The following is a 26,318-nucleotide window of genomic DNA, read 5'->3' as shown; positions in this document are numbered from 1 at the left end:
AATTCTTGGGCAAAGATTTGACAATAGGAATGCACATGACCCATTCAGAGTAGCCACAACTTGGACCAAAGCAGAAAGTTATAGACAAGAGCAGTAGGAAGTAAAAATTGTGGTAAAGAAAAAACTATGGCCAAATTATAGAGAGCCAGCTAATTAGTTCAGACTTTTTTTTTCTCTCATGTGATAGAAAGTAGGACACTGCTGAAAATTTTAAAGAACACTTCCATGCACCAGGCCCAGGGTTTAAATGCACCGTGTCATTTAATATTCCTAACTCTCCATTATTTCTCCATTTCACTGGTAAGAAAACTGAGGCTGAGAAGTTTAGCAGCTTTCTCAAGATTAAGCAGTCATTAAGCTGGGATTTGATCATTTATTAATTCAGAACATATTTACTGAGAATCTATGTATTCAGCATTGAGTGTTAGGGAAACACCAATAAAACAAACAGGGTCTTGACCTCTTAAGACTTACAATCTAGTGGGGAGACAGCAAACAAATAAAAAAAACAAGACAATTACAGGTTATAAGAGCTGCTGTGAAGTAAATTGCAAAGTTATGTGATAGAGTAATGGGCATGGGGGTGGGGAGAGCTACATTAGATGGGGTGGTCAGGGGGGCTTCTCTGAGGAGGTGAGGAGAGTCTCATCTGATGAGATGAGTCAAGGATGAATCTGTCTGATTCTAGAGTTCTTGGCCACAGTGCAACACTGTCCTATATAAATGGAACTATTGCTGAAATCTGCCACTGGGGGCAAGATGGGTTAGAGGGGGAAACGTGAGGCAGGGGGTCATTTATACTGACTCTGGTAACGTAATTCAGGAGGGGCCAAGGATGGCGACCAAAGGGAAGATGTGTCCTCCATTCCCCACTCCCTAGAAAGCCAGCTCTCATGGTGCTCTCATGAGAGTGGGCATGAGTGGTCAGGGCAAGGAGAATGAGGAGGTAGAGGATTCCTGGGAACTCTAGTGGGTCTGATTTTCCTCCAGTTCAAATGTAGAAAAAGTCAGAGCCTCTGGCCCTTGACTCAGGGTCAAGAGCCCCATCTTCTGGTCTGTTGTGCAAATTACAAAAGGAACTAGGCTGCCCTGAGGCAGCTGCTATCTGGGGCGCTGCAGATAGGCTCTCCCTTCCCAGGGCTGTTTTGGTCTCTCCTTCCCAAAGGAGGCTAGCTCACTTGGCTCCAGGCTCCAGGTTCTAGGCTCCCAACCACTACTGCTCCCTACACTGCTTGAAAAAGTGCAGATACGCTGCTCTCAGCCTGGCCAGCAAAGAGGCATAGGAGGAGATGGAAGGAGGATTTTTAGCCAAGGACACCACCTCACACTGATTATTCTTCTAAAGAAAGCAGAAAAAACAGCAAAACAGAACTCAGAAACTTCTGAGGACTGCACAGAATTCTCGGCCTAGAAGGAGTCATAAAATGGACAGGAAAATGCAAAATATGGGTAAAGACAGAGACCACACACACACACACACACACACACACACACACACACACACACCCCACAGGGAAGCAAGGAGGCTTGCAGCAACTCTATGAGGTAGGTTCTATCATCCCATTTTACAGATGAGAACACTGAAGACTGAGGCTTAGAGATGTAAGTTGCCCCAGTTCACGCAGCAAGCACAGTTAATAAATGGAGACACTGAGCTCTCAGCTCAGATGTATCTGATTGCAGAGTGCACACGCTTAACCACCTACTGCCTCCCATGGGGCTGCCTGGGCTCTTGTCCTTCCCTAACTTTTGTAGCCTCCCACCCTCTCTTCGTGGCTTCCAAATGTGGCTATCCTTCCAACTTTGTCTCTAGATCCTTCCTTCTCTAATACCAGTGTCCTTAGACTTTGGTGGGGAGAGATTAGGTCTTGAACCTCCGGGGACATGGTAAAATCTGTGGGACTTTCTTTTCAGGTAAGTAAAAAAAGCCCCAAATTTTCCACTAGGCACCTTACCTATATTATTATTTTTTTTTTTTTTTAGTTTATGAGGAACAAGAGCCCAGTTTTTTTATTTGATCATTTCTTGCGTTTGAAGTACTCCTCGATGACATCCTTGGCCTGAGACTCTTTGCCGTAGTCCTTAACCACCACACAACTGCAAAGGACCACTTTATAGGGTTTTCCCTCTGTCAGTTTTACAGAGGGCTACCCATTCCCCTAGTTTCTTGTCGTCATCAACCTTAATCAGGTTGATTTGGTGCTCAGTACAAAGGGCCTCCACGAACTTGACATACATAGGCTCATCACAGTTGGATGCAAGCACATAAAGATGGGCTTGGCGCTTGTCTAAGGCTTTAGCAGCCTCGCGAATTCCACGTGCTAGGCCATCGTGGATGAGGGCGGTCTTCAGCACCTCTTGCAAAGCAGTATTAACGTCCATTACACCTCCAGCAGCAATGCCTTCTTCGGCCATGGCGGTGGGTTACAGGTGGAGCCGAATCTTGAATGCACCCGAGCTTCCCCCTCCGCGCGAAGCAGGGAAAGAGCGCCTATATTATTTTTAAATATTGGCTGGAAGACATTGAAATTCTCTTATTCAGAGACAAAAAAGGCGAAAACATAAGAAACTCAGAAGGTCTGAGAAAAGTGTTCTCACATCATTGCAACCAATTTTTCCATCTAAAGCATCTTAATTTCTCCATCAACTTACCACATTTCTTGCCCTGTTTAAACTGTCAAAAGAGCCGCCAGGGCAGAGGTTCTAGTCTTTACTTACCGTTAGGTAGCTCCCAATTCCCAGCTGCATCTTATACCTGATTTGCTTTCTCCTGCTTCCTCTTACTTATACGTCTACACCCAAGGAAATGTTGGAGGAAAAGATGTCAGGATCCGAGGAATGACTTAATTAGGGCTCGCTGTGCGGTTGTCTGGGAGCATTTCCTGTGAAGGGAGGGGGGAGCGGGAGAGAGACATTATTCTATGTCAAGCTGAAAAGGTCATGCAGGTGCATGATATGCCTTCAGCTCTTACCAAGTCACAGCATATCTAAAGAGACTACGGGATACGATTTTCTTTGTTCACAGCACGCTGCCATCCTGGGACACTACACATCACAGGGAAGAACAATGAAGCGCCACAAAAACTGACTCTTGACTGGGAAAATCACTCTCCCTCCATTTGTCATCATCATCCTAGAAATTGCCTATACTGGGGACTTCCCTGGCGGTCCAGTGGGGAGTGCTTTCATAGCCATGGGCCCAGGTTCAATCCCTGGTCGGGTAACTAAGATCCTGAAAGTCACGCAGCCAAAAAAAAAAAGAAGAAAGAATAAAAGAAATTTCCTATACTGTACTCATTTACACCTTGCTCCAGACTAAACTAAGGTTCTGGTAGACGGAACCCACGTAAACTGGCAGAAAACTATGTTCTGCTTTCTCTGGAATCACAATTGAGATATTTGGACGGAGGCAGAAGGAGAGGACTTATAGAGGGATCAGAACAAAACAGAAAAGCAGGCCTTGAAGAAAAAAACTTTGGGATTTCCAGATCCACATAGGAAGGAAGTCATTCAGGAATTTAGGAGAAACAGGTGTTAACCAAGGACCACTTGCCAAGTCCTTGGTATCAGATTTGAACACATTTGTATTCATTAAATACATTTATCTTATCCGTTTCTAACCAAACCTAGCCCTGCTTAGAAACCAAGCCTGTTTACAGTGGTTTCACTCTGTATCTTATCTTCTTGGGGATAAGACCTCATGAGCTTGTTATGCTAAGTAGGGAAGTTCTTATTTCACTTGTAGCCAGTAGGCCTAGTATATCCTTAAGGTGGCTGCAAATTCAATGCCCCACATCTGTATAATTCTATATGCTCAATGTTTTTATCGCCTTATCTCATTTCTCTCCAACGGGTCTGTAAATGTACACAGAACACTTCACAGACTAGAAAGCTAAAATGTGCCTAAAATAGGGACTTGCCCAAGCCAGTTAGTAGCAGAGCTGGGTCAAGAACTACTCATGCTTTCCACTTCATTGTGTGGATTCCTAGAAATATTAATTCCATTCAGCCGTTTCCTGCATAAAGTTGAATTGCCTTCATTTGAACAGTGAATTGTGAATCTCCTTTAGAATTGACATGAACTCCCCATAGCAGAAACCAAGGGCTTCCCCTCTGTTACCCTTTCCCATCAGATTACAGTTTCATACAATTTCCACTTTGGAAAGCTTGTCAGTGATACCCATTCATTAGTTTACTGAACAAACTCTCATGAAGTTCTGAAAATAACTATTACTGCCTCTTATCTCCAGAAACATATTATCTGACATAGATATAAATTCAACCCAAGCTACTTCTACTCCCACTGAAACACCCCTTGAGGCCTTTTATTTTGCAGTTAATAAAAAAGAAAAGAGACCTATTCAGCATTTGGGCTGGGGCAAAAGGGACTAGACATAGAATTTGAATGTATCTCATGGTTTTACCTTTTTCTACCTCTAATCTTTTGCCAAATTGAAAAGGCCAGCCTCCTTTTTAAAGAAGGTAGAGTTTCTCTGGTCCTTTCTTATACAATATAAGAAAGAAAGAGTATTTGCTAGATTTACCACAAACAACGAGGACTATGAGATGGTCAGTCAATGAATAGCAGAGAAAAAAAATCCAGCCTTGAAGCAGATATAGAAACACTCAGCTTTGTTTGGGGTAGGCAAAAAGAACAAGGGCCATTACAATTTTTTTGTTTTGTTTTGTTTTTAATATTTATTTATTTTCTTTTTGGCTGCATCGGGTCTTAGTTGAGGCATGTGGAATCTTTGTTGCGGCATGCAGGATCTTTTCATTGCAGTGTGCAGGCTTTTCGTTGCAGCGTGCAGGCTTCTCTCTAGTTGTGGCAAGCGGGCTCAGTAGTTGCGGTGCTCAGGCTCCAGAGCACATGGGTTCTGTAGTTGTGGCACATGGGCTCTGTAGCTGCGGCACATGGGCTCTGTAGTTGTGGCTCGAGTGCTCAGGAGTTGCGTCACGTGGGCTTAGTCGCCCCGCAGCATGTGGGATCTTAGTTCCCTGACCAGGGATCAAACCCGCGTCCCCTGCATTGGAAGGTGGATTCTTAACCACTGGACCGCCAGGAAAGTCCCAACAATTTGATTATAATCTATATATCTGTTGGCATCTCTCCAGAACTTCTTGTCCCTGTTCTCTGAGAATTGTTGGAAGGGACATAAAAGTCCTATATTCCAACACCATATACAAAAATAAACTCAAAATGGATGAAAGACCTAAATGTAAGACCAGATACTGTAAAACTCCTAGAGGAAAACATAGGCAGAACACTCTTTGACATAAACCACAGCTATATTTTTTTGATCCACCTCCTAGAGCAATGGAAATAAAAGCAAAAATAAACAAATGGGACCTAATTAAACTTAAAAGCTTTTGCACAGGACTTCCCTGGTGGCACAGAGGTTAAGAATCCACCTGCCAACACAGGGGACACGCGTTCGAGCCCTGGTCTGGGAAGATCTCACATGCTGCGGAGCAACTAATCCCGTGTGCCACAACTACTGAGCCTGTGCTCTAGAGCCCACGAGCCACAACAACTGAGCCCGTGTGCCACAACTACTGAAGCCCGCCCGCCAAGAGCCCATGCTCCGCAGCAAGAGAAGCCACCGCAAAGGAGAAGCCCCTGCGTGCACTGCAACGAAGAGTAGCCCCCGCTCGCTGCAACCAGAGAAAGCCCGCGCGCAGCAACGAAGACCCAACGCAGCCAAAAATAAATAAATAAATTTATTAAAAAAAAAAAAGCTTTTGCACAACAATGGAAACCATAAACAAAACAAAAAGACAACCTACGGATGGGAGAAAATACTTGCAAAAAATGCGACCAACAAGGGATTAATTTCCAAAATATACCAACAGCTCATATATCTCAATATCAAAAAAACCCAAACAACCCAATCAAAAATTGGGCAGAAGACTTAAATTGACATTTCTCCAAAGGAGACAGGCCAACAGGGCACGTGAAAAATGCTCAACATCGCTAATTATTGGAGAAATGCAAATCAAAACTACAATAAGATATCACCTCACAGGGGTCAGAATGGCCATCATCTAAAAGTCGACAAATAATAAGTGCTGGAAAGGGTGTGGAGAAAAGGGAAACTTCCCACACTGTTGGTGGGAATGTACAATAAATTGGTGCAGCCACTATGGAAAACAGTGTGGAGTTTCTTTAAAATAAAAATAAAGTTACCATATGATCCAGCAATCCCACTCCTGGACATATATCCAGAAAAGACGAAAACTCTAATTTGAAAAGATACATGTACCCAGTGTTCATAGCAGCACTATTTACAACAGCCAAGACATGGAAGCAACCTAAGTGTCCATCAACAGATGAATGCATAAAGAAAATGTGGTATATAAATACAGTGGAATATTACTCAGCAATAAAAAAGAATGAAATAATGCCATTTGCAGCAACACGGATGGACCTAGAGATTATCATACTAAGTGAAGTAAGTCAGACAGAGCAAAACAAATATCATATATCACTTATATGTGGAATCTAAAAAATGATACAAGTGAACTTATTTACAAAACAGAAATAGACTCACAGACAGAGAAAACAAATTTATGGTTACCAAAGGGGAAAAAGGGGGAAGGGATAAACTGGGAGTTTGGGATTGACAGATATACACTACTGTATATAAAAAAATAAACAACAAGGACCTACTGTATAGCACAAGGAACTGTATTCAATATCATATAATAACCTATCATGGAAAAGAATCTGAAAAAAATGTATATATATATATACATATATATAAATGTATATATATAGCACTGAATCACTTTGCTTTATCCCTGAAACATTATAAATCAACTATACTTCAGTTAAAAAAAAAAGTGATGTGTACACACACAGAAGAATATTACATAGTCATAAAAAAGAAGGAAACTTCCAGTCATAAGATAAATAAGTTCTGGGGATCTAATGTACAGCTGGTGACTATAGTTAAAAATATTGCACTATAGGGCTTCCCTGGTGGCGCAGTGGTTGAGAATCTGCGTGCTAATGCAGGGGACACGGGTTCGAGCCCTGGTCTAGGAAGATCCCACATGCCGCGGAGCAACTAGGCCCGTGAGCCACAACTACTGAGCCTGCGCGTCTGGAGCCTGTGCTCCGCAACAAGAGAGGCCGCAATAGTGAGAGGCCCGCACACCGCGATGAAGAGTGGCCCCCGCTTGCCACAAGAAGAGAAAGCCCTCGCACAGAAACGAAGACCCAACACAGCCAAAAATAAATAAATTAATTAATTAATTAAAAAATATATATATATTGCACTATATACTTGAAAGTAATGTGATGTAATGGATTACCTTATTGTGGTAATCATTTCACAATATACATATGTATCAAATCATCATGCTGTATACCTTAAACTTACACAGTGTTATATGTCAATATAATAATATATCTCAATAAATCTGGGAAAACATATATTAAAAACTAATTCTTTCGAGAAAAAACAAAAGATAAACCATCAGCTAACCAAATCATAGTGTGGGGAGGGGTAGGTAAGTGAAAAAAGCATAAACGTGAAAAATAAGAGATGATATAAATAACCTCACTGATGCAAAGAAAATGTACTCAATTCTGTTTAAATAACTGAAAAACTCAATTAAATGACAAACGCTCTATAAAAAGAAAGATTGTTAGAAGAGGTAGAAAATCCAAACCATGGATAGGGAAAGGAAAGACAAGAAAGTTTCAAAGAAATACCCTCCATTAGAAAAGATGAATAGGATTTCCCTGGTGGCTCAGTGGTTAAGAATCCGCCTGCCAGCGCAGGGGACACAGGTTCGAGCTCTGGTCCAGGAAGATCCCACATGCTGCGGAGCAACTAAGCCCGTGTGCCACAACTACTGAGCCTGCGCTCTAGAGCCCACGAGGCACAACTACTGAAGCCCGCGCAACTAGAGCCCATGCTCTGCAACAAAGAGAAGCTACCGCAATGACAAGCCTGCACACGGCAATGAAGAGTAGCCCCGGCTCACCACAGCTAGAGAAAGCCTGCGCAGCAACAAAGACCCAACTCAGCCAAAATTAAATAAATAAATAAATTTATTTTTAAAAAGAAAAAAAGATGAATAAATTCAAGCGCAGATGCATTTCTGGGTGACTCTGACTGGAACAATCAAAGCCAGCACCATTCTTAATAGGAAAACAATAGAAGTATTCCCAGTAAAGTCAGAAACTAGTTAAAGATGACCACAATCACCAGTATTAATGGGTAGGGTGGAAATTAGCCAGCAGAACTTGACGACAGAAAAAAATAAAATAGATAAATGATCAGAAAGGAATAGATTAAATTATATTATTGTAAACCTGGAAAACCTAAGGGAATCAACTGAAAACTACTGCAAACAAAAGGCTTCAGAAAAGTGGCTGGGTGCAAGATTATTATGCAAAAATCAATAGCTTCCCTGTAACACAGAGCACAACTGATTAGGTAATAGAATGAGAGAAAAGATTCCCATTACAGTCATAGCGAAGAGATGAAGAGATCAAGCAGAAAAGTAACATGCAAGAATATGAAAACTACTACTGAGTGGCACAAAAGAAGTCTTGAGTAAATTGAAAGGCACACGCTGCATCTGGTAGGAAAAACTCAATTTTATTAAAGCTGTTAATCCTCTTTTTATTCATCTATAAATTACAGGACATCACAATAAAATTACCAACAAGGTTTATTTTTTTAATGGGCAAACAAAAATACCTAGGAAAACTCTGGGAAAAAAAAAAAAACCTGGGTCTCTAGTTAGATTGCTTTTCACTCCTTACCTGTTCTGGAAGGAAAACGCTCTGGAGTGAGCATTACACTGGGGACCTCTTTCCCTGAAGAATGGCTGTGAAAGAGCCCCCAAACAGGGGCTTGACAGGGACTCAGCTCTACAACCTCCTCCAGACCCAGCATCATTGCGGTGTGGCAGAGCCCCAGCTCCCTGGAGTCCACATCTTCCTGTAGCCACAACTGCAGGCAGCCTTGGGTCTGCAAGCAAAGAAATGTAAACACTGTGTTCCCGGGCTGTCACCCCTGAGCTGCACTTCAGAGCCCTGGGAGCTGCCAGGCTTTCCTTACCATCTGCAAGCTCTGCCGTTTGTCTGAGAGATGCTGCTATGGGTTAAGTTATGCCTCCACCCAACCAACAGCGACAGAAAGATATGTTTCAGCCCTAACCCCCAGGACCTCAGAATGTGACTTTATTTGGAAATAGGTGATTACTGCAGGTTGAATTAATTAAGATGAGGTTACACTGGAGTAGAGGAGGTCCCTAATCCAATATGACTGGTGTCCTTATAAAGTGACAGCCATGTGAAGACACGGAGAGACACAGGGAGAACACCACGTGAAGACGGAGGATTGGAGCGATATGTCTCCAGTCCAGGGAATGACAAAGATGGATGGCAAACCATCAGAAGCTAGGAAGAGTCAAGGAAAGGTTCCCCTACAGGTTTTAGAGTGAGCATGACCCTGCAGATTTCTCCAGAATTGTAAGATAATAAATTTCTGTTTTAAGCCACCCAGTTTGTGGTACTTTGTCATAGCAGTCATAAGAAACAAATACAGACATCTACAATTAGAATCTGTGCACTCCACACCACTAGGGCAGGAGGCTGCTTACCCGCTGGAAGTGGCCTAGTGGAAAAACCGAAAGAGTTTTAAACAGGGAATTCTGACCGGTCCAGCCAGGAGTGCAAGAATGACACACTCTCAGGGCAAGACATCGCTGCAGCACCCTCGTCCTTTCACGTGCCTCCAACTTTGCCCTGAGGACCAGCTGGCTGGGGCTGGCTCCTCATTATCTTTGGCCCCCTTCTGCAACAAGCCCGCCTACCCCGCACCCCTCTAGCTCTGCTGCTACTCAACACTAGTGACCACAGGGTTGCTGGGGAGAGAATGGAGCCTCAGAGGGCCCCAGGCTAAGCTTCTGGATCTGCTCTGGCAGGCCAAGGGACCTAGAGCACTAAATCCTGGGGACAAGCTGGGGCATGTTATTTGTACTCCAAATTCTGGGGGCCACCCAGGTCACACATATGCCCCTCCCTCTATTTGTGTCTCCCCCACTTGCCCACCTGGCAAGCTTCTACTCATTCTTCGCAAACCAGGTCACCTCGCCTCTTCCTCCAGCAGGGAAGTTAATCATTCCCTCCTTTGTGCCATCCTGGACCTCCTGCATACATCCCTCTATTACAGTACGGCTCTTATCTCATTCTAGAAGGTTTGTGCAGTAGACGGATATCTCCTCACAGATAGGGACTGAGTTTTCATCTCTGATCCCCTAGCGCCTACCACTGCACCCCACGCCAGCGATGCTTTACGGCTTCCACGGAGCTTCCACGTGCATTAACCATTCCAACTGTGGATAGAATGTTAGGACGTTCTTGCTTACGCCAGGACAGACTTTCCCTCCTGGGATAATTTGATTTGTAGCTGGTGATCTCTCTCATTAAACAAAGAGCTCCCTGAGAGAGAAATGCTAGTTCTTTGCCCTCCTCCGGTCCTAACCCCATTTACACAAAAGTCGCCTTCAGTAAATGGAACTTCAGCTGTTGCTGTCCCCACACTTCCTACATTCAGGGAAGCACCCTGATAACCCCATTAGGTCTTTCTGGTGCTTTCTGACCCATGCATCTTCAGGGAGCCAGGCAGTCCAATTTGTTTAATGCTATGTGATCTGCTGCACCCACACCACATTTTATGGTCTTAATTCCATTTATTATAGACATTGTGATATGGCTCTGTTTTTCTGAAAAGCAGGTCACCTCTTACTCTAGTTATTTAGCCATCAGCCCTCTCCTAGCCGACAAGAGTGGGGACTTTTTACATCTCTTTTCTCGTAATGGATAATAGTGCCTCCTGGAATAAGAATCAAAAACCTTAATAATGTTCATAGCCTTTGATCCAGCAAGTTCCACTTCTAGCAGGAAACCCTAGGAAAATGGCCAAAGATTTGCACAAAGGAAGGTTACAGAGGCACTCTTTATATGCAACAGGGAAGACCTCACTAGGGAACTCGGTACAATCTCTCCAAAGCAAACATGGGGGACATGGTTGGCCACAGAACAGCAACAGGCCTGAACCTAACATAGTAATGAAGTGGAGAAATGGTGAACTCTCTGCTCACCCAGCACTAACAGGGTCTGAGGCACACCATGTCCTGAGGGGCTTAGGGATAGGCCAGACCCTGCAACAGCCTCTTGCCTCTCTAGACTTGGGGACGTCTCCCAAGCAGAAGCCCTCCAGTTCCCTGGTCTCCCAGCTATCTCCAAGTCCTACCTGGGAAATTGTCTGGTTCAAGCATATCTCACAGGTTAAAGCCTAGAAGGATGGGTGGTCCATCCCTCCCAATCTGTAAGTGCCCCCCATACCCTGCCACACTATGAGTTACCACTCAACTCTCTCTGCTCCTTGGAGAGTCAGAAGTGTCCTTTCCTAAGTTTTTCTTAGGAGTTCCTCTCTGCTTTCTCTCTGCCAGGCCTGGTTTTAAATGAACATAGATAGCCCTTTTACCTCTCTCCTATAGCAGTAAGTTAATTCACTGCATCATATTGTTTATTGGTCAGATTCTTTGGGTTGCAAGTAACAGAAACACACTCAAACAAATTTCAACCAAAACAAGAAAGAAGGAAGGAAGGAAGAGAGGGGAAAAAGGAACAGAGGGAGGGAGGGAGGGAGAGACAGTAAAGGAAAGGAAAAAATGGAAAAGAAAAGGAGAAAAAGAGAAAGTGGAAGAAGGGAGAAATCGAGGAATAAATGACTTCAGGTATAGCAGGATCCAGGAGTACAAAATATAACATTAGGGTCCTCTCACACTTTACCTTTATTCTTTGCTTTCTCAGTGTTGTCTTCACGCTCAGGCTGACTCTCCTTCCTCATGTAACAGCAAAGATGGCCATTAGCTGCTCTGAACTTACATCACCTTCCCAGCTAATGATTCCATCAGTGGTCACGTGGGGTAGGGGATCAGAGGTGTGGGGCCGGGGGGAGGGGGGTCAACTTTTTTGCTAGTTCCAGGAAATATCTCAGGAAAGGCTCTGAGTAGCCTGGCTTGGGTAATGTGCTGAACCCTAATCTAATCACGGTGGCCAGAGGATCTTTGCACATACGTATGATATACATATACATAAATATACATATTTACATTAATTTCTGAGCCTGCTTGGACAGCAAGGTGCAAAGGGGTCCACTTGGAAGCATCCTGGACTCTGGAATTCACGTTAGCCTGAACACTGATCAGGAACAGCACACTTTCACAATCAGAGTTCTGAACTGCCACGTGAAGAAAATTCCGGCCCTTGTTATCCACCTGCTCGGCAGCCCCGGACTCTCGTTTCAGGATGGCCTCGCCACCTTGTTGTTCTTGTAGGTCACGGCACAGGCAAAGGGGGTCAGGCCCTGCCTGTCTCGGACATGCAGGTGGATATCAGGGTGGGAAATCAGCAGCTGAATGATGACGCCGTGTTGCTTGCTGACGGCCACGTGGACAGGCGCTCTTCCTTCTGCATCCTGTGCATTTACAGGGGCACCAAACTCCAGAAGACACTGTGTCGTCCCTTGCAGCCCCCAGGAGGCTGCCAAATGCAAGGGGGTCTGCCCATCTCTGGCCTCTTCCTCTCCTTCTCCATTAGCACCAGGTTGTCTGGGACTATTCACATCGCAGCCACTGCGAATAAGAAAGCAGGCGATGACGATAGTGAGAGGCCCGCGCACCGCGATGAAGAGTGGCCCCCACTTGCCACAACTAGAGAAAGCCCTCGCACAGAAACGAAGACCCAACATAGCAATCAATCAATCAATCAATCAATCAATCTTTAAAAAAAAAAAAAGAAATGCTGCAATACCATGGAAACTGGTTTAAAAAAAAAAAAAAAGCAGGCGATGGGCTCGTTGTTTTCATCAATGGCTCTGTGCAGCAGTGCCTGAAGGCACCCACTAGGTCCTGGGCCCCAGCACGTGGCATCACAACCACGTCTGACCAGAGTGGATGCGACGTCCTCCAGATTATTTGCCAGCGTGAGCCACAGTGGGGGGTTCCCCTTCTCATCTGGCACAGACGTGTCAGCTCCTCGGGTGCATATGGCATCCGCGACAAGGGGAAGCTGATTTCTGATGGCCAGCTGAAGAGCCATCTCCCCATCCTGAGTCCTGACGTTTATGTCCGCCTGGTGCTCCAGGAGAAAGAGCGTGTTCTTGCTGTCCTGCCGCTGCATGGCCATGTGCAGCAAGGTCTGCCCGTCTGACATGGTGTCGCTGATGCAAGCCCCGGAGCCCGGCAGCTGGGCTGCGATTGTGTGCACGCCAGTCCATAATGCCAGGCCCAGCACAGTTTGGTCTCGGGAATCCTTGAGGCTGAAGTCTGGAATAATTTGCAGGTTGTTGGTGGCATGAAGAGCATTAGCTTTTTGCTCCAGGATGACAGACACCACATCTGGATGATTATAGGCAATCGTCATGTGCAGTGGTGTCTGCAGATAGACGCTGCTGTCTGCTGAGCTGGGCAAGGATGCAGGCTCCTTTGCTGAAGGCAGGGCCTCCTCCGTCTGTAGGTCCACCCTTGGTACTGGGGAGTGAGGTGGGCCTTATCTGAACTCCATGGACTAAGAATCAAAGGTGGTTCCCTGAAGACATGCTAGACAAAGAAGAAAGAAGGTCCTTTACACTCGACTGGCCCTGTCCCAGTCTCCGTCTGTCCCCGTACATAGTCAAGCTCCCCAGTCTCTCCTGCATCTGGTGAGGAGTCAACCTCACAGACTGACAAGTTCATGCTCAGTAGGCAGGCCAGGTCCTAGGCAGTCATCAGTCTCCTCCATGCAGCTCCTGACATCAGATCTGGGTCTACTCTTACGGCAAACAGCAACAGTGGCTAAGCAGGCAGATTCCTAGAGTTTGTCCCTGAGTCTGGTTTCACCCTGAGTGAAGCCCCTTCCCTTGCCTCTGAGGCAGAGATCACTGAGGCAGGCTCTGGACAGAGACGGGAACTCCAAGACCGCTCCGGGTGGCTGTGCAGCTTGCGCCCGGCTCGCGCTTCGCTTGCCAAGCCACGCCCTGACACAGGTCTGCACCTGCCCAGAGGAAGGGGGGCCTGCTCACAACTCATAAGGCTCTTTACGGACTAACAGCTGCCTGCCTGCAGCACGGGGACAGATAAAGGGAGACAGATTGTCCCACGGCTGATCCAGGAAGAATTTCAAGGCTTGGAATTTAGACCTGGGTCACCTGGCTTGAGTAACAGAATGATTGCCTGATGAGGTATTTTTGTTGTTTCTGGGTGTGCTGTGCCTGGGGTATAAAGGCAGCCAGTCTGCAATTCTGCACTCCTCCATTCTGGCAGACGTCTTCCTGCCCGCTGGCTGCCAACGTCACCAAACTCTGAGAGATGTTTCTCTGGGAACTGACACAAGAGGCCATGGGGAGCAGCAACTGGCCACCTGGATGTACCCTGGTCTCATTTCTATCCCTTGGACTGCTTTCAGCTCCTTGGGGAATAAGCCAAAACAAAAGAACTTTGAGCAGGATCCAAGTGGTCATTCTTGCCCAGCCTCAAACCCAGACCAAAATCCACAGTCAGCCAAGCTCATCAACAAGCTGTGTGGCTCCTGCCCAAACGCTGAAAACAGTAAGTGAGGCTTTCTGGAGGAGTTATGGGCACGTACCAGGAAAGCCATTTATTATATTCTGAGCACATTACAAGTGATTTACATGCATTATCTCATCAAATTCCACAACAGACCCACCTCAATATCTTCTTTTTAAAAAAGAGAAAACTGAGGTTGAACTATTTGCCCACGATTACAGAACTGCCAGCTAACTGAGGGACCCCATGCCGTCCCTCTCCAAGTCCTTCCTTTGCTTGGGGGGAGTTCTATCAGGGCTTCCCACCCCATATACTGAGATATGCCTCCCCCAGAGCATCTGACTGTGGGGTAACCCTGTGAAGAATGGGCGAGGTGACCTGGCACCTCCAGAACGTTCCCTGGGCTCCTACTCTCTGGTCCCAAAGGCAAGAAGTGCATGAGCCCCAGCTCCAGTGCTTCCCTCCTCTGAGACGTCTCAGAGGAGCTGCTCACGTGGGCAGCAGGCTAAGGCTCCCATTCAGACATGACTTCCTCGCCATGGGAGTTAAAAGATGAGGGTCATATCAGCTCTGAGGTTCTCCGACTCCCCAGGTAGGATTGTTTCCACTGTTGTGCTCCAGGTTCTGTAGAAAATTCTAGTTTTTGTACACTCAAAGCAAAATCTGAATGTCCTTAGAGGAGGTCTGAGTCCCTTTGGACTGGTGCCCCCTATCTTTCCCTTGGCTCCAGAAGAGCCCACTGAGTTATCTCACATAACAGATACCAGGATAGGATGGACCCCATGAGCAGTATAAGCTCCAGCTCAGTGGTGTCAGTGGTGGGGACTTCCCTGGTGGTCCAGTGGCTAAGACTCCGTGCTCCAATGCAGAGGGCCCAGGTTCGATCCCTAGTCAGGGAACTAGATCCCACATGCCGCAACTAAGAGTTCGCATGCCACAACTAAAGATACCGCATATCACAACTAAAGATCCTACACGTAGCAATGAAGGTCCTGCACGTGGCAATGAAGATCTCACACGTGGCAACAAACATCCCACGTGCTGCAACTAAGACCCAGCACAGCCAAATAAATAAACATTAAAAAAAAAAAAACACAGTGCCAGTGGTGGCCCAGGTTCTGTCATCCCTTTGCTCCACCTTGTCACTGTGTGGGCTTTGTTCTCAGATAGGCTTTTAAGGGGCTGTCTTATTCTTGTATCTGTTTCATTCCAAGGAATGGAAAGCTTTCCCGCAGACCCCCAGTAGACACCCTTCTTTGCCCATCACTGGCAAGGAGATCACCATATTGAGCTAATGGCCAAGAGACCAAAAATGACAGAAGGTCAAATACCCTGACCACTACTGCCTTCAAATTCAGCACCTGGGGCTTCCCTGGTGGCACAGTGGTTAAGAATCTGCCTGTCAACGCAGGGGACACGGGTTCAAGCCCTGGTCCAGGAAGATCCCACATGCTGCGGAGCAACTAAGCCTGTGTGCCACAACTACTGAGCCTGCGCTCTGAAGCCCACGAGCCACAACTACTGAGGCCCGTGCGCCTAGAGCCCGTGCTCCGCAACAAGACAAGCCCCGTCAATGAGAAGCCTGCGCACCGCGACGAAGAGTGGCCCCCGCTCGCCACAACTAGAGAAAGCCCGCGCACAGCAACGAAGAGCCAATGCGGCCAAAAATAAATAAATTAAATAAATAAATTAAAAAAAAAAAATTCAGTACCTGTGGGCTCCTCAGGGTACTGAACGCCAGGACAGGATAACACATTACAGAGCCCATCAGGGTCCTAAGTCTGTCTCCATCTCCCCACAGTGGGGCTTCTCCTTCTATTCGTGAGGCATCCTTGTTTTGTACCTGGTAAGTCACCTGGTAGTTTGGCAAGCCTGGAATAGTTTTCCGTAAACCTCGTGTAACAGCTGAACCCCATGATATCTTAAGTCTTGATAATTAATAAGTGGAGCCAATTATCTTTTCAAAGTTTAAGCTCATCCCTCGTTATGACAATAAAATGCTGTCCCATCTTACTGCAGTCTGGAGGACTGTACTTATATCAAGGCACCACCTCAGGTCTGTCTTTTCCTGGTAGTGTAAGATATAAAGGAGTTCATTCATGCTCCTCTGAGGTCCCGTTGAAAAAAATTATGTGATATAAATAAACTAGATAATCCACATCCCCAGTCATCTTTTCCATGGAGTGGATAAAGGGATCAGAGGTGTCCTGGGGCATCCCTTCAAATCAATAAAATTCCATGAGTAAGTAAGAATGTGGGTTTTTTCCTCACCAACTATAGGTGTTTCTTAGTACCACTCCTCACCAAATACCACCAACTCCCTGTCTGGCAGTGGGTCCCACCTGTGAGAAAACCTTTACACATTCCCATGTGCTGGACTGTTTTTTCCCACTACTACATGGGGGGTGGGCTGGGGTTGTAGGCCTTGCTGATAATTAGCAGCTCTTTAAAGAGCTATAAATCCATGATTTCAAACAATAAAATCTATCTTAATCTGCTCTCAGCAAACATAACTTACATTCCATTCGTGGAGAAAGAAAAGGTTATTGTAGCTTAGGGCTTCCCCTTCAGTCTCTCCTCCTGATCACTGGCTGTTTAGAAATCCCCAAGATCAAAGCCCTCTGGATCTATGCAGATCCAGGTCAAACCAACCCAGGAGAGGGCAGAGGAGTAGTACTTGGCTCTGTGTGGCCTCTGCCCACTCTACCCACCACACCTGGGGGGAAGGACGACTCTGTACTTACATGCTGCCTTTGGAGAGTGCCAACTTTTTTTTTTTTTGAGAGTGCCAACATTTTTTAAAGGTTGGATTTAAAATCAGACAGAGCCAAGATTCAACCCAGGTCTCACTCCAAAACCGTTTTCTCTTTGCCAAAATCCTATGCTGTTGATAGGTCTGTCTACCTAGAAAACCCAAGAGAGTCCACTGGAAATCTATCAGAGCCACAAAGGGAGCTCAGTAAGTTAATTGCTTTTAAAATAACTTTAACCACTTCAGACAACATAATGAAAAAAGTTACTATTTAAGGTACTTGCTAAAATCAGGGTGACTCCTTCTCTGGGCTGTGTTTCTAGAAAGAATCAAAAGAAACTGCTAACAGTGGCTGCTTCTGGGGAGGAAAACTAGGTTACCAGGGATAGGAGTAGTTCACTATACTTATGAACTTTTAATCATTGTGCCATATGCACATTACCTATTGAAAATAAATAAATAAGATTCCATGGGAATTAAGAAGCAGTGAGGCAAAAACTTCAGGACACTAAGGGGACATTAAAAATCAGGACATTAGACCTGCCATTCAGTTATTCCATCACCTCTCCTTTACTTTCAATCTGAAACAATATTAAACAACATTCCAGTGCCATCATATATATTTCAACCTTCTGTAAGGAAATGTATTGTCTGTTCAAATATCTAAGAAGATAGGAACCTCCTTTCTTATTTTTTAGGGATAGATAACAGAGGTTTTGCAGTTAGCTGGGGGAGAGTTTATTCTTATATTTTTGTCAGGTTGAGATACAATTACCTTTGTTTCAGAAGGTTCAATGTGCATATCTCCTTTTTTAAAAAAAGTTATTGAACAATAATATATCATAATTTTCATCAGAAAGAGTTCTCATAGCAAAATCTTGCAAGCATGTAGATGTTCTTCACAATTATTAAATTTCTCTTTTTTAAAAAGTACACACAGATCCTGGGTATCTTGAGTGCTTTTAAGAAGAAAATCATGTGTAATTTAAGTAGAAGTGTCCTTAGTCATAATGCACCTATCCCACATGTTTCCCAAGAGAGTAAACAATTATTCATTGTATGATATAAGGAGGCTTCAGTTATATAAAAGAAAAATGGGGGAATTACCTGGTGGTCCAGTGGTTAGCACTCCGTACTTTCACTGATGAGGGGCTGGGTTCAATCCCTGGTTGGGGAACTAAGATCCCGCAAACCGTGCAGCGAGGCCAAAAAAAAATTAATAGAAAAAAACATGGACATGGGGTCCACATTTTTTCTTTTACCTCAGGCTCCAATATGGCTCAGCAGAGCACTACTCTTTGTTTTAAATTGTTCATATTTTGTTCATCATAGACATCTTTTGCACTAATTTTGATGTTTTTAAATATTACATTATATACTACTTGATTACTGAGTTTTTGGTGCCCCCTTCAATTTTAAACCCAAAGCACTTGCCTCGCTTTAGAGTACTGGCTCTGCCCTGTCATAATCCTTTTTACATTTATCAACCTCCCTTCCTAGGTTAAGGGTGTCCTGAGGAGAAAGTAGATTGTTTACTTTTGTGTCTCTGGTCCTACTCAATACCTAGCACAGAGCTAAAGCATGGTGGGCTAACACGGTATTGTTGAAGGTAGGAAGGGAGGAAGGACAACAGCTAGTGATAACGACTGACATCCTAACATTTATTGAGTGCTTATTGTATACCAGGCACTGGGTTAAACATTTTACTTATTTAATGTAACAACTCAACAGTAAAAATATTATTTTTTACAGATGAGGAAGTTGAGGCCCACAGAGCGGAGTGAATTGTGATGCATGAGTGACTACGGCAGAACTTGGAACAGCTCTGCTTGGGTTCCTAAAACATTTCTTTTTTTTTAATTATTTATTTATTTATTTTTGGCTGTGTTGGGTCTTCGTTTCTGTGCTAGGGCTTTCTCTAGTTGTGGCAAGCGGGGGCCACTCTTCATCGCGGTGCGCGGGCCTCTCTCGTTGCGGAGCACAGGCTCCAGACGCGCAGGCTCAGTAATTGTGGCTCACGGGCCCAGTTGCTCCGCGGCATGTGGGATCTTCCCAGACCAGGGCTCGAACCCGTGTCCCCTGCATTGGCAGGCAGACTCTCAACCACTGCGCCACCAGGGAAGCCCCCTAAAACATTTCTTGCTTTGATGGTTTCTCTTCAGAGCACGGGAATGAGATGAGAAAGAGGAAGGGGGAAATAGGGAGAGAAAAGAGATAAACGGATGTAACAGAAGACCTGAACTATCCCATTGTGACATCAGTTATCTGCTCCACCTGCACAACCATCCCTAAGGCATCATTAGTCCTCACAGATAAGAAACTGAGACTAAAGAAGTTCAAGGGACATGTTAGGTTCCTTCCGCTGGTCAGGCACCTGCAGAGGGCGGGGGAGGGGTACAGTCTGGGGTTGGGGGGAGCCTGCCCTCCCTCCTGACCTCCCTGGGGTGCTCGTGGCAGCTTCTCCATCAAACTTTCCCTCCCAAGTGAAGCCCGCACCTCCTCCTGGTGGGCAGGTCTCCTTCATTCTGCCCCACCCGGAGGTGGGCATCCCCTCGCCAGGGACCACAGGCATAAGGGAGAGACTCAATAAGGGCCGAGGCTGATGTCAATAGCCTCCCAGAGCCGTTCTTGTCTCGCTTGCTTCCACCGATCTGCTCCCAACCACACTTCCTGCCCTAGTGGGGGAAACCCCCTGAAGTACACTGCTGTGAAAAGCGAAACTTCAGAACACCCAAAAACAGAAACTAAAATGGCCAAGAAATAAGAATAAGATTCTGAGAAAAGAAAAAAAAAAAGAAAGAAAGAAAGAAAGAAATTCACAGGACTTCTTGAGGAGTGGGGAATCCAGGCCTGTCCTGCAGAAGAGTTTAATGATGGAAAGTTTCAGTCACGAGTAGGCAGAGATGATTTCCAGATAGGAGTGAATGAAATGTATCTTTCACTGTATACCTTTTGCTACTGCTTGAATTTTTTTAACCAGGTGCCTTTATAACGTTTTCAATTAAACTATTTTTTAAGTGGCCTGCCATGCAGTCATCATTCTGTGTGGCTTGGCTCCAGTCCTTCCTGCAAGGACAGAACAGTTCAGTCATAGGACTTCCCTGGTGGCGCAGTGGTTAAGAATCCGCCTGCCAATGCAGGGGACACGGGTTCGAGCCCTGGTCCAGGAAGATCCCACATGCTGCGGAACAACTAAGCCCGTGCGCCACAACTACTGAGCCCGCATGTTACAACTACTGAAGCCCACGCGCCTAGAGCCCGTGCTCCACAACAAAGACAAGCCACTGCAATGAGAAGCCCACGCAGCACAACCAAGAGTGGCCCCTGCTCACCGCAACTAGAGAAAGCCTGTGCACAGCAACGAGGACCCAACACAGCCAAAAATTAATTAATTAATAATTAAAAAAAAAAAAGAACAGCTCAGTCAGTGTGGTCACACATCCTGTGGACTACATGTGCCTCCAAATCAGGCAGCTCATTGTTCTGAGGACTCAAAGTCATGTTTAAAATCAGAGTCAGCTAAAGTAAAACTGAATAAGTAATTTGCTTCCAGAATGTGGAGCACACAACACAGACCAATGCTGCTTCCTTGGGCATCAGCCTCTCAGGGACTCCGGGATGGGGTTAGCAGTCATGACTCTGTCCTGGGGAAGAACTGAGGCTGTGAGTCCAGACGAGCCCATCACCCTCAGGTCAGGCTGGGTCCTGACTAAGGCTCAAGGGTCAGATCAGGATCAAGAGGAAGGGTGGTGCAAAGACTATAGGGTGAGACGCGCACAGGAGTGTCGAGCCCCCGGAAAGAGAGAAATGAAGGGCAGCATCCCACAGTCTTCAACAGGAAATGCCCTTATTCTGAGAAAAATAGCTGTGGAATCAGGCAAGTGACAAGGGTGGCAGCTGGAGCAGTGGGAATGAGAATGAACCCTGAGGGTCTGTAAAGGAACCAAAACGGATGATCAAGGCAAACTCTGTAGAAAGTCCCTGTTTAGGAATTTAAACCCCAGACAGAGTCTCTAATGTGAAAGGAAGGGAGTTGGGGGGGTGGGGGTGGGGATTACTCAGCTGCTTGGTGTTAGGGGAGGAGATAGGTGACCAGGCTGAGAGTGAGTGGATGCCTCCATTTTCTACCCCTTTGAGAATGTCCATCCTTCACCTGCTTCCTGATCTAGTGTGGCTAGGCAAGATCTTCTTCTCCATGCTCCACTGGCCTCCTCTCTCCAGAACCCATCACTGGAATAACTCTGGCCTCCTTCTGAATAGCTCAATTCTACCCTGGGGTCCCAGATTAGAAAACAAGGTTACTTCTCTCCATCCAACTGTTAATCCCCAGCGACTTCCCCTGCCCTTCCCAGTTCATGTCACAACTGCCTTCTTGCTCAGATCTACCCACCCACGCCCCTGCTCCCAGGTCTTACAGACTTAGAAATACAAACTCGTTTAAATATCAAAACAGAAGAAAAACAGAATTGGTGGTCGAACTTTCTACGCCAGAAAATTTCCAAATTATCGGCTATTTGGAGCGGTCCTTCTCTATTACTGAGACAAGGACCCAAAAGATTACATCACAGAACCTTAGAACTGGATTGAACCGGTGAGCAGCCCGAGGGGGATGATTCAGAGCGTGGGTTTAGGAACTGAACTTACTTATTTGGATTCTGCCTCTACTCGTTCAGTGGTTCTCAAAGTTGAGCATGCACCAGAATCACCCGGAGGGCTTTTAAAGATAAAATTGCTGGGCCCCATCCCCAGAGTTTCGGATTATTTAGGTCTGGGGGTGGGGCCCAAAAATCTGCATTTCTAACAAATTATCCGACGACGCTGACGCTGCTGGTCAAGGAACCACACTTTTGAGCAGCACTTGCCAGCTGTGTGATCAGCCGCCTCCCATATATATTCCGGACAATAATCGTAGGTATTTGCTAGGGCTGGGATTTACCTGAGACCTGGCACATGAAGGCTTTAGCATTGTTCGTGGCACACAGCAAATTCCCTGCTCTCACTGTTGGATGGAGGGGAGGAGTCATTTGCTCAAGACCACCCAGCCGATGAGAAGCAAACCTGGGACGGAGCCCAGGGGCGCCTCTCTGCCCGGCTCTGAGTGCTCCGGCAGCGCAGCCCCTGAGGCGGCGCGCCACACGCTGCGGTTCCGTAAACAAGCTGCTTCCGCCGCCGGCGGCTCGGCTAATGCCTGTCGTCTTTGGGGTGGCTAGGACCCTCCAATCTTTACCGGCGCTGAGAACCTGGCCGCGGAGACTGCCCCCCGGGGTTTGCTGAGATCCGGAGAAGCTGGAGCAGCCGGTCTCCCAGCAGCGGCGGCGGCGGCGGGCTGGGTGCATAAGGCCGGGGGCGACCTCGGAGCAGCCGGGCGTTCCGCTGCGCGCTGCAGCGCTCGGGGGCGCGGCGGATGGCCGCCTGCACCTGGCCCGGGGAGAGGCGGAGAGGACGCGCCCCAGCGGCCGTGCAGGGCCCGCCCCGGCCCCGCCCTCCAGGACTTCCCGTCGGGAAACCCGCGACCTCCACGGCCGCGCGGCTGTGGCTCTGCCTGGGCTCGACAGGTAAGCAGCAGAAGCAACCCGCGACCCTCCCCCGGACTTGGAACCCAGAGCTCTCCTGCTTGTCGGGACTTCCCGCCAGTCGAGCTCGCTTCTGCCAAGTCCTTGCTCCCCACCTCCCCCCTCGGCCCACCTTCTACTCCTCCTGTTCTTCCTCGCCACCCGCGACAGTAAAATGAAGGGGCAGGACCGGGCTGGGCCATCTGTCGTGGTGGCCTCTAGCTCCTCCCTCGGTAGGACCCCCTCTACCTTTGCGCCTTCCTGAAAGGATGAAAGAAAAGCTCAGGTCTCTGGGACCTGGAGGGGTAGGATGAAGAGGGACTGGCCACCGCACTCCCTCGGGAACCTGTGGCCTCTGCCCTTCACCCACCTTCACCCACCCATGCCCCCGCATCCCTTCTGTGCCCCATCTCCCCACGTTGGGCCACCCCCTGTTCTCCGCTACAGAAAATCTTTCAGAGGTTTCCTCCTGCCGGTGCCACGCTGCCCCTGAGCAGAAGGGGCTAGTGAGCGGTGAGAAGCCTCCCGGTGGGCGGTGGGCGCAGGGCCTCAGATGTTCTCCCTCTGGAGGCTTGGGCCTTTGGGGGGCGGGAGCTGTGTACACGGTATTGTGGGGAGGGAGTCTGATGGGTGTTCATGACTGTGACTGTCACCAACTTCCTGATTTCCTGTCACTTGTTCCAAACCCCAGGCTGACCGAAAGGAGAAATAGTTTGTTACTTGCCCCCAGAGCCAGTCATCCCAGACCCTAACCTCTGCAGCAGGTAGGACAGGGCTCTCCTGTGTGTATGGGGGTGGAGGGAGGGTGTCAATTTGCCAGCAAAGCGTAGAACAGACCCCGCTATTAGCCAACCACCCATTGCAACATTCACAGGAAGGGTTTTAATGCTGCCCTCTCAGGGCACTGCCAGACCCACACATGCAGTTTACAGACACTGCATGAAGTTAACAACTCTGGACACACCAAAGAACCTGGGGCTCATTTTGCCAGAGATGTGTGTGCACTACCCATGCCCCATTCTCCTCTCTGACGGATGAGCTGTGTCTCTGCCCATCACAGGAAGGGTGAAAAGGATTAGACAGGCAAATGCGTGTGATGAATAATACAAGCTAAGGTGAGGGGTTTGAAATATACTTTAGTTCAGATTATCCAGCAGAAGCCAGTATTATTGCAGGTACTTCCCTAGCTCCTGTTTCTCAACAATGACATTCACTTTAGGCACCCAGAGGTAACAAGAGAAAACTACTTTCAGGGGCACCAGGGCAGTAAGCAGGGCAGGTCTGTCAAAGGAACCATGAAGGATACTGGGCTGCCTGAGATGGCCTCATCCTTGGTAATCACTAACCACAGTTAGCAGAACAGCTGATTCCTACCCACAGCAGAATGGAAGAACTCACGCCTGAAAAGGGGAAGCCCTGAGGAATGTCAGATGCCCTCTGCGATCAAAAACATCTTAGCCCAAATTCAGTTGGGAGAAAACTGAACAGGAGATATGACCATGGGCTTAGCCCATGCAGCCATTGTCTAGAACAGAAATCAGGAATCAGAGGGGCAGCTCACCCTAGGGCAGAGGCAGTGGGTATAATGGAGGCAGAGAGCTGGCTCAGCTCTGTCACCAATTTAGCTGTCTAGCCTTGGCCAGAGCACATAAACACTCCCTGGGTGGGAGCAAATGAGGAGTATATGAAAATGCTTTGGCAACGCTCCAAGCACCAGCCAAGTGCAAGGCAGCACTTGGTGTCATGGTTAAGACAGTGGGCTTTGGAAAGACATGTGCTTGGGAGCAAATTCTGCCTCTGCCACTTCCTAGCTATGTGACCTTGGTCAGCTTACTAAACCTCCCTGTGCTTCAGTTTCCTTATGTGTAAAATGGAAAAGACAACTGTTGATAAGGTAAGTAGTAATATTAAAAATGGCGGTGGTATTGTCCTGAACCTCCTCTGGCTCCATGGATGTGTTCTGACATCTCCAGCCCTAGAAGTGAAGCTGAGGACCAAAGTGGCTTTCTATGTACCAGAGGGACCCAGTGACTGTGCCAAAGATTTGGGCGAACTTGGCTCCCCCTACACCCCTCTGCCCCTCTCTGGGAAGGCCCAAAATGTCCTTTCTCATTTGATGGGAATGAGAGTGAGGGTTTGAATAAATGGGAGGTCAAGTGCAGGGCACTGCCTGTCACTGTGTTGAGCTCAAAGCTGTAATTGTGCTGTGTAAAAAGGCTTGCCCAGTGAACAAGGATGGGCTCAGTCTGGGGAGAAAAAGGACTGTTACAAGACTCTTTTGTGGCACCTGAGAGCCCTGGGAGGTCAGGTTATTCTCCTGTGCCCTGTGCAACCTGGACCTGAGCCCTAGGTAGAGATTTGAAGAAAGGAAGAAACCCAATCCTCGCTCTCAGCTCTGCATATGATAGAAAACAAAGAACAGACGGATCAGGGCAGTGGAATTAACAACCAAATACCTCAGGACAGAGAGATGCTGCAGGGATCAGAAAGCTGGGCGAACTGGTAGGGAAAAGCATACTAGAGGCAAAAGATTGGGGGCTAGGATTTAAGGATTGGGAAGAAGAAAGAACAGAATCTAGGTGGCCCGATGTCTAGACTTGTTGGTTCTCCCTCCCCCATACAAATCTAGCGAGGAAGTCCCACATGGGGAAACATGGGCAGTGAAACTTGGAAACAAATACACCCAGATAGTGAGGGCAGTAAGATGCACCTTAGTGTAAGAAGGCTCCTTGGAGGAGGGGAGTTTCAGGTAAGAATTTGAGAGAGAAGGGGAACATGGCTTGCTTAGCAAGAATATAAGGGAAACACTTTGAAGAGGAAAAGATAGACAGTGAGGGTGAGTAGCAAACAGGAAGCAGACTGCCCAGCCCATGTTTCTGCTACAATCAGATGGCACTACAGGAATATGAATATGGCTCTTCTGATTGTGAAAGGGAGAGAGAGGCCTGAGGCAGAGGAGGCTGGCAGGCAGCGTCTGCTCATCCTCCAGATATTGGGCGATAAGAGCACAGTCTCAGATGACGGTTTTGAAAGTGGAGAGGAAGAGGAGGATCCAGGAGGCAGAGAATGAATCAGCAGGACTTGGGCGTGGGCATGGAGTGAACCTGATGTTGAAAACTGTTTAGAAACTCCGTGCCTGGGAGTAGGGCAGGGCCAAGAGTTGTTTCCAGGATCTCGACACTACTGGCAGCAGTTGGGAAGGCTGGCTAGCTTAGGGGGCAGGGCACAGACACTGAGTTCAGGGTGTGGCACGTTGAGTATCCAGTAGCCCTAGGCAGAAGTCCTACAGCCAGGAGCACCCTGTGCGGTGAGGACAGAAGGGAAAACTTCAGTTCTGTCCTCACCATCACCTGCCCACCAATCTGGAGACCAGCGCAAGCCTTCAGGAATACCCCTCCTGTTAAACTACCCCATCCGTTCCCCTTCCTCTGACAATC

At 47.1% G+C, this 26,318-nt stretch overlaps 1 protein-coding gene and 1 pseudogene across 1 annotated transcript; both read right to left on the bottom strand.

The window, feature by feature from the left end:
* Positions 1-1,994: 1,994 nt before the first annotated feature.
* On the bottom strand, positions 1,995-2,468 carry LOC137775257 (small ribosomal subunit protein eS12-like; annotated as a pseudogene).
* Positions 2,469-8,778: 6,310 nt separating this feature from the next.
* LOC137775799 (rabankyrin-5-like) lies at positions 8,779-23,275 on the bottom strand. Its single transcript, XM_068561947.1, is given in 9 exon segments — positions 8,779-8,787; positions 8,898-8,990; positions 12,145-12,353; positions 12,356-12,690; positions 12,885-13,563; positions 22,388-22,467; positions 22,557-22,871; positions 23,015-23,142; positions 23,252-23,275. Coding segments are annotated over 9 exon segments (1,872 nt in total).
* Positions 23,276-26,318: the final 3,043 nt, after the last annotated feature.

This window comes from Eschrichtius robustus, chromosome 13, assembly GCF_028021215.1.
Source record: "Eschrichtius robustus isolate mEscRob2 chromosome 13, mEscRob2.pri, whole genome shotgun sequence".
Classification (NCBI taxonomy): Eukaryota; Metazoa; Chordata; class Mammalia; order Artiodactyla; family Eschrichtiidae; genus Eschrichtius; species Eschrichtius robustus.
This window is presented reverse-complemented; position numbering and strand designations above follow the sequence as displayed.